This window comes from Pieris napi, chromosome 3 (assembly GCF_905475465.1).
Source record: "Pieris napi chromosome 3, ilPieNapi1.2, whole genome shotgun sequence".
Taxonomy (NCBI): Eukaryota; Metazoa; Arthropoda; class Insecta; order Lepidoptera; family Pieridae; genus Pieris; species Pieris napi.
The window spans coordinates 5,478,245-5,487,413 of NC_062236.1; the positions used below are offsets into that span (position 1 = coordinate 5,478,245).

General features: G+C 32.6%; 1 protein-coding gene across 1 annotated transcript; it reads left to right on the forward strand.

Moving 5' to 3' along the window:
- Positions 1-5,174: 5,174 nt before the first annotated feature.
- On the forward strand, positions 5,175-8,815 carry LOC125063424. Its single transcript, XM_047669851.1, has 8 exons — positions 5,175-5,314; positions 5,831-6,079; positions 6,263-6,528; positions 6,634-6,820; positions 7,462-7,561; positions 8,104-8,211; positions 8,439-8,594; positions 8,762-8,815. The coding sequence occupies exons 1-8, from the start codon at positions 5,175-5,177 to the stop codon at positions 8,813-8,815; spliced, it is 1,260 nt and encodes a 419-aa protein (XP_047525807.1).
- The last annotated feature ends 354 nt before the right edge of the window (positions 8,816-9,169 follow it).

Sequence of the window (9,169 nt, forward strand, 5' to 3'; positions counted from 1 at the left end):
ATATACAAAATTGTCTATTAAAAATTGTAGCTTCTACATATTGCCAGCCTTGCGATTCTGTAACTCACTTTTTGAACTGTCACTGCGGTTTTTGCAGCGACGGTTGCGCTCAAATCAGTCATAAAGCAGTCATTTTACGATTTGGCATTCTGATAAGGAGGGAGCTTGTAGTTTATTATTTATCAGACTGCTTTACGACTGATTTGAACGCGACTGCCGATGTGAAAACCGCAGTGAGACTTCGAAAAGTGAGTTACAGAATCGCAAGGCAGATATCACCATTTGGTGATAATTGGGTGTAAATATTATTTATATGTTTAATTCATTCATTTCAAATGCAAACAGATGATCAACCGCCGGCAATAGCATATCGACTTTCGGAATATGTCATAATATGTAGGTACCCTCAAAAAAATAGTTTACAACAATTACATTAATTTATTATATGTATTACACACAGTTCTTATTCCTTATTTTTCGGTTTGCATTGTCTAGATGTTTTCAAGTCTCAATCAACAACTCAAAGCTTAATCAGAAAGAAAGCAGAAAGATCAGTATTTATACTAATTGAGTAATATTATACTATAGGACTGACTTGAGCACAATGGTAAACAATTCTCCCCGTCAATTACGAAAAACACTGTGTGTCCACCAAACAACCCAAAACCCTCTCGGCTACTACAATCAGATATTAATTAAACCAATTTATGAGATCAGATAATACTTCTTTTATTTATAGAAATACTAACTAGTTATGTATTACTACATACACAAATTCGTTCAAAATAGCCGGTATAGTCATAAAACTGCCTGCCTTAGGATAACTAGGCTTTCTACGAACTTGGTCTTGACTAGCCTTGCGATTCTGTAACTCACTTTTCGAACTCACACAGCGGTTTTCACAGCGTCGGTCGCGCTCAAATCAGTCGTAAAGCAGTCATTTTACGATTTGGCATTCTAATAAACAATAAACTACAAGCTCCCTTCTTATCATAATGTCAAATTATAAAATGACTGCTTCACGACTGATTTGAGCGCGACCGCCGCTGCAAAAACCGCTGTGTGAGTTCGAAAAGTAAGTTACAGAATCGCAGGGCTGAGATTTATGCATCTGTTTTCTTGATTAGTCTAATATACGATTTTTCGATCGAGAATATGGCGTTTTTTTTCACGATGTTCACCGTCACCGGACAAGCATGTGTTAGTATAGATAGAAAAATAAATGAATGCACGGGAATTTGACCTTAGGGTCGAATCGCACTCTTGCACCAAGCCAAAACTACGAGTGCCCTTAGTATAAGAATATAAAATTCGTATGACCTCGAATGTTAATTGGCTTACTGCTAATAGTACGAACTGTGAGGACGGAGCACATTAATTTTTCACATCCGGCCCCCAGCATATAATTGAGCTTTCCCACCTTCGCTCCACCACTGAGCCCGTTTTCAACTTAATTTACGTGCCTCTGCTCAGATTTCCTGGACTGTGAATTTTCGAGCCTGCAAGCACGTTTGATACTGGGCTGTAGATTTAACCACTCTTAGAATGAATTTAATTAGTTTTTATTAAATAAAAAAGATTTTAACGCAACGCAAAAAGAATTTTTAGTTTTCAATTTGCCCGAGTTACTTGTTTCTCAAATTATTTTGAGGATTAAGAATATATAGACTAATGAAACGTAATACTAATTTTATTAACACAAATTATCTTTTTCAAAAATAGTTTCAACTGATTACAGAACGTTCGTGTATCGGTCTTTAACCACAAAGTATAAAACATATGAAAAGTCTCAGACAAGTACATAATCTTCAACATATATATATTATTGTAAAATTTATATAATTCATATCATAGTAATGTGACTACCAATGTAGTCACATTACTATGATATGACGTACGGTGACGAATCAGAACATGTAAAATTATCTGTATAATATAATAGAAACAGAAATCGTAAATAATTGTCTATACTCCTTCATAATATATTAGTAAAAACATTAACATCTCCTCGAGTAGCACAACTTGAGAAAGCCCAAGAGGATGAAGAATTAACGAAGCAACTTATTTGGCCAAAAGCGTAAGATCTCAAATTAGCAGCCATTGATGTAGGGGATTACAATCAATCAAGTCTCCCGTTACGGTAATATTATTCTTTCCGGACCCAACTTTCGAGCATCAAGACTAATAAATAAAGCATTAGAGGATTTTTCCTTTTGTTTTGTGTTAATATACCTTCCGACTTCTTTTATGTAGAATTAGGATTACATTCCCACAAATAATTGGTGCTTAAAAAAAATATAAAACTTTATGTACAATATGTTAACAAAAAAATAAAAATTAGTTTTTAAAGTATAAAAGTTAGGTGAAATCCGAAACTATAAATTGATTGTTCCTAAAAAGGTTTCGTGTCTGAAAAACAAAAACTGTAAACTTTTTAAAACCAATTAAAATTTAAAGAACACTCAGTTTTTATAACACTATAATCTACTGATAGCAATTAAATATAACCCATTGGTTTATTCTAAAAGTCATATAAAAAAATGGTTGTTTAAGCGTGAAAGCGTAAAAAAGTACAAACTTAGTTTCGCCGTTAATCACCCGTGACCGCGAAAACTCAGCAAATTTTATAATAGGTTTTAATTCTATTTTAAATCGTATAATTCAATAGAGGGTGTTTGCAGTAATTTAGTACCAATTTCGAGTAAATAAACGTGGCGCAGCATTCGAATTGCCAATATTTCTTACATTTAGCTTACCTGTCGTAACTGTAGCAATTTCAAGAGCACAAATTTGGAGCTAACATAATAATTATGTCTCTAATAGAAATGCTGGTAACATAAAGCCATGGTTTAACGGCGACCAGCTGCGTCTAGCGAGTTGTAAGTGTTCGACTTGAGATTGTGGCCACACTGATAGAGGATGAAGAGGATTAACCTATCAAGAGAGTAAATATATAATTAATGTTGATTTCAAAGAAATGTTGCCAAAAAATGATTGGTTGTTTAACTATGAATTAATGTATGATGGCAACAAAGTTGTTTAATTTCACCTCACTTTGGTTTCAATCACGTAAAATCCTGAAAACATACGAAAAGATTGCGGCCAACTACGAAATTGCATTTTACAATGTTATGTGCATGTCATGTCACCTCTACACTAATAAAATGTTTGATTAAACATTTTATTTTAAGAATTCCAAATTTATTGTCACGTTTTCTGCCACTGATTTTTAATTTGACCTATACCTACTATAAAAACTGTGCGATAGTACAAAATTACACAGATATATATAAAAGTAAAATTATTTATAAAGCTATAATAATATTAAAATAACAATTAGTTATTAGGTTATTTGTTTACTTGGATTTGAATTCTTTAAATTTACTAATGTTTCCCAAATCTTATGTCACTCATCAAAAAGTGCAAGTTCGAACCACAGCTGCACCAATAAAATTTCTAAGAAAATATCGTGAGGAAACTGGCATACCATGAATCCAAAACTGGACGGCGTGTGTCAGCGACAGAAAACTATCATCCTATTAGATAAAACGAAACAGATAAAGAAATCTGAGACCAAGTGTTGTTCTGGTACTTAAGTCACAATCAATTTTACCATTTCATTTTTCATTACTTACACATACAAGCAACACTCGTATGGACCGTGTTAAGAGAAGATCATTAGAGAAGACAAATCACGATCGTAGCAAATGGCGGTAGTCTTTGCGTTTTTTGAGAAAAAAAAATAACGCAGTTCGCTGCTCTACCCTTAATTTCCAGTACGACCAGTTCCCTGTGCTTTGCATCCACCGCCCCCCACCCTTACCAAGTCATCTGCCCAACTAGCGGAAGGCCGTCCAACGCTTCGCCAACTGATCCTCGGCGGTCCAGGACTTTTTGCCCCATCGGCCATCCGTTCTTGGGGCATGTACCCAACCTTTGGCATCTAAGCTTATACACTCGTTTTGCTATGTCAGTGACTTTAGTTCTTCTATGGATTTCTTCATTTCCAATTCGATCACGTAGAGAATCATCGAGCATAGCCCTCTCCATAGCTCGTTGTGTGACGCGGAGCTAGTGTACCAGGCTTGAAATAAGAGACTAAGTCTCAGAGTCGTAAGTCATCACTGGTAGGACGCACTGTTCGAAGATTTTTGACTTTTACTATTGAGATAACAAAATCGCTGCGTTTCTGCTCTCGCCCTCACTTTTACCCCACGCGACTATTACAATGCAATTTGTTTCAATGTAATTTAACTGCTCTTTGTATTAAAGTGATGGGTGTTTAGTTGCATTTGCTGTCTATCTGACGAATTTAAGGAAGTTAGGTAGTAAATGGATGTACAATTTGTATCTAAGCTTTGTAAGTTTGTATTCATATTGAGTATAAATAAACTAATATCTTATTGTTTTAACGAATAATTGTGATGTGATTTTTTAAGCATTTGTAGTCTTTACTTGTAATAATATTTCCTATACATATGTACCCGGTTCTATCTTGTAGGTTCCAATTAGAAAAATCTTTTCAATATTGTCTTGATGTAGTTAGAAATAAAAAGTTAGCTATTCTAAGTGTATTGTTTTTTAATAAACTACAATGAATTTGAATTGAGAACGATAGAATGTCTACATAAAAGAAATCAATTAGAAAAAAATAATCCCTGTTGAACATCGTTATGAAAAATCACAAAGAACCGAGTATAAATCTTTCACAAGGTACAACTTTTTATTACAGTCTAAAGTTAGGTCGCTATTCATTAATGTTTCATAATTGCAATGAAAGAACATTTTTACAACTACTTTGTACAAGGCTCCGGGCTATGAACAGCTACAATTTGGCTGAGAAATTATTATCCGGAAAATGTGTTCGTAATAAAAGACAAGATATTTGAGCAAATTGTCACAGTCATTAGTAGCCTCTACGTATTGTTCTTGATAAGTTAGAAATTTCGTTCGTGTATTGGTGACTAGGACTTCTAGAATAATCTTTTAGCACGATTCTTAAAATTTACTTTTGTACTTTTATTTAATTATATAATCGTTGTTGTTAGTTTATTTTACCAAAAAATATTAAAGTCAAAGTGATTTTTAACACTTTTTTCCTAGATTTTGTTAAACAAAATATAGTTTTAGATATTCACATATTGATTATTTTATCAATATCAAGAAATTAAATCATGCTTATCGTAAAAAGGTTTTACAACAAGGAAAATTTCGACTTTTCTACCGGTTACGTCGATCCCTTTGAATTCCACAAAACTTGCTTCATGTTTCTTAAAGCTTTTCAAGTTTGGGATGGGGCAATACCTAAATGGACGTAAGCATTTTTTCAAATTTCATTTATATCACTTTAATACAATAAAACTTTTAATATTACAAATTAACTCTAACTTTATCTATATCTAATCTCGGTGTAATAAATATTGCATACGTGATCAAAAGTTTAGGGAAGCTCTTTTAATAAGTCGCTTACTATGCAGGCATAAAATTTCATAGTTGTTTTTTATATTAACTAACCTAATCTACCATTTGAACAACTGCTTTTAGCAGTAAGGTCACCCTTTACATCCTTTGTCTTCTTTCTTTTATTTTCTCCTACTTCCTAAAAAAGAATTATTATTATTAATTCCATTAGAGATTGGGTCTTTGAGTAAGTTACATGTGTAATGTTTTTTTTTTAAATTTTGTGTATTTCGCACATTTTTATTTGTTAATCGGTTTGTATATTATTAATTGGCGTAACCTGTGCTGTAAATAACTATTTATTTGACTTTTATTTTAACTTAAAGCCAAGCCTAGGGTCACCATAGTCAAAGCTTACTTCATATTACAGATATTTGCTGAAAGCGTTAATACTTTTCTGCGGTATGAGTGCACTAACCATATTAAAATTGGGCTTTTACCACGGACTTGATACACGCGACCTTCCATATATGACAGAGGCGGGAACTTATGTTCTGATAATGATTTACAAGCTTTTAATTATGTCATGCACTGTATTAAATTTGCCAGACTATCACAATTTATTACGAATTATTAGGGAAGATTTTCAATATGTGTGTGATAAAGGGAAGATATACAGGTACTTTCAGCTCTTCAATAACAAACTTAACACTTTTAAGGCGTTACAAATAAATAATCCGACTACGAAACAAAATCTCGCGGCATTTGTTTTAATTATAATCTAAAGCTTACGAGCCTTGCAGTGTTTTTTCTTTCTTAAGTAAGATCTACTTACTAAATTTTTTAATATATTTCATTATAGGGAAAGATTTTTTCAAAACCAACTTCAAATCTGGAAAATCTGTCAAATCAGCATAGTTTTTTTGGTATGCATAGCATTGGGAATGATGATATTTTCCATAGCATCATTGATATGGTATTTAAAAACTCATGATTCTGAAATTGGCACACGGCCCTTGCCTTTTCCGATCTGGGTCCCTCATGTCGATATTGGGAAGTCACCTCTGTATGAAGTATGTCTTTTATATTCAAACATCTGTGTCGTGACATATGCTATAAATTTTATATGTAAGTATTTTAGTATGATATTAAATTGTCTATCGAGAAAATATGTTAATTAATCTCATTGTGGATCCCTTTTTACGAAGGAATAGACTAACAATAGTTTAACAGTTATGATGCAGATTCAAATATTGTGGATAGGCGAAATAGCTACGAAGGCTGACTTAGTTATTTGGAGTATTGAAGATCTTATGAATGGAATTCGCCCGGCTCTCAACAAACAAGAGGAGTTGTATTTTTCTACTTTGCTAAAACAACGTATGCAGGAAATTGTTAAAATTCACAAATCTATGATTGAGTAAGTTAATATTAGGGGTATTCAATTAATTACAGACTTTTGTTTATAAATTTCAGTTCAATTGTTTCAGTTCACCTATTTAGTCTCTGTAGTCCATAAGAATGCGATTATTATTGGTAGTATTCACAGTCACTTCTCACCGTAATAAACAAAAGATTCAAACGGCCATTGTGTCTGCATAAATTCTTTATAAATAAGCCAACATTATTATCCAGATATATGTGCAATTTTACACGAAGAACAAACTATAAAATACCCAGTTTCAACATAGTTTTGACACTATTATATACATATGTCATAGTGAAATCAGCCCTGCGATTCTGTAACCCACTTTTCGAACTCACACAGCGGTTTTCGCATCAGCGGTCGCACTCAAATCAGTCGTGAAGCAGTCATTTTATGATTTGGCATTCTAATAAACAATAAACTACAAGCACCCACCTTTTCAGAATGCGTAAGAAACTTCGAAAAGTGAGTTACAGAATCGCAGGGCAGTTGCGTAATAACAATTTCTAGGAATGCCTTTTAATAATAGAAGTATAAAAATTTATAAAATTTTAGTTAGGAACAAAAACAAATTTAATTACACAATATGTAAATAAAGTCACAACGTAGTTGTTTATGGAAATTTTATTTTTCAGACTCATGACCAGCTACGCCCGAGTCTATACAAAATTATTAATGTTTGAGCAAAAAGTTTGCGCGCCCGTCGTTTGTTTGAGCGCCTACGGTGCAACCGAGGTCTCACTTTCTATCTGCTTTTTAATTCACTTAGCAAAGAAAGCTTGAGAGAATTTATGGTATCAATTTCTATTTAATAATAAAATCACTGTTCTCGAGTTAAAAAATTTGAAAAAATATAATTTAGTTTTCTGCGATTTTGAGGTAATATTTATACTGAATAGTTAGTTGTTGTTTTGTTTTGTAAATCTGTTATGATATTGGACGTTAACGTTTAAATGTAGATTAATGTTTGAAATTGCTTTACATTTTACGATCAAGTTTAAACAATGAATGCTAATTGTTGTAGCGTGTTCTTTTAACTCTCAGTCTTTAAACACTATTGTCTGATATATTATTAGGTCAGCGACTAACTTTGAGCATCAAATAAAACTTAACAGAACGGATAAGCCGTTGCTAACATACAAAAAAACTCTAATTTGCAAGTATTTATAAAAACTTCTGTTACTGCGCTTTTAGCTTATACACGCCGCACTACTCTAACAATTACACTTTCAACAGAAAATCAACTTAATAATACTACTAAAAATATATTATTTCAGATTCTGGAAAAAACTGGCGAAATTAATGGTATATTAGTAATATTATGTATTGCAACTATAATATCAGTATTCATACCAAGTTGTTTGTGCAATTTCCTTTCTATAAAGGTAAGTTGTGATGACGTAGTTGACATTTCATTTTTCCTTACATAACCAAGTTTAACACTATCTACACTATACTATGTACATTGAAGGAAAACATCAGATCAGGCATAGATGGCTGATCACCTACAACAGATAAACAAATCTGGAGGCCAGACCTACTTGTGACAATCAAAATAAAACTCTATGTAAGTCCATATCATATTTATTCATTTCACATACTTTTGTTTCAGGTTAGTTCTATTTGCTACGCGTGCTGGAATATTCCATTTTGGAACGCGACTCCGGTCATCCGTCCATACATAGTGCTTATTATGCAAAGATCGTTGAGACCATTGCCTATAAAAGCTTCAGGATTCGAAGAGGTTTCAATCGAAACATTTTCAAATGTAAGCAAAATTTATTAATATATGAATTTGTAAACCCAATTCAACAATTCCAGAAATCTTTGATTGGACTAATAAAAATTAACAGCAATAATATTTAAGTATTTTGAAGTTGGTAAGTTTGGTTTTAGTATCACTTTTTAGATACTTTTAATAATTTTTGTTTGCAGAAAATGGCGTCCGCCTATTCATTCTACAATATGTTAAGGCATATAAAAATTTAAAAGCACAAAACATTTATATCGTATTTCTTATTATGTATAACATTAATTAGAAGATAAACTATTAAACTGCACTTGTATAGAAATAAAGTCTGAATTATTTATTTAACAACGGCATCGTCAGAGACATTATTTTCCTTGTACAACATATTATATTTGTAAGAAAATATTAAAATGGACAATATTGTAAATATGCGCACATACCAAAGAGCGGCACTTAAAAGGCCGGCAACGCACCCGCGAGATCTCCGGCAAAAAGTGTCCATGAGTGGTATCTTAAATCATGTGAGCCACCTGCCCGTTTGCCCCCTTTCTATAAAAAATAACATTTTAATTTTCACTTTCTTTAATAATTAG

Bases quoted from the DNA above. Each gene is read 5' to 3' on its own strand.
- LOC125063424 (XM_047669851.1), top strand. From the start codon at position 5,175: ATGCTTATCGTAAAAAGGTTTTACAACAAGGAAAATTTCGACTTTTCT. The intron at 5,315-5,830 runs GTAAGCATTTTT...TTCATATTACAG, and splicing joins GGGGCAATACCTAAATGGAC to ATATTTGCTGAAAGCGTTAA. The intron at 6,080-6,262 runs GTACTTTCAGCT...ATTTCATTATAG, and splicing joins GATAAAGGGAAGATATACAG to GGAAAGATTTTTTCAAAACC.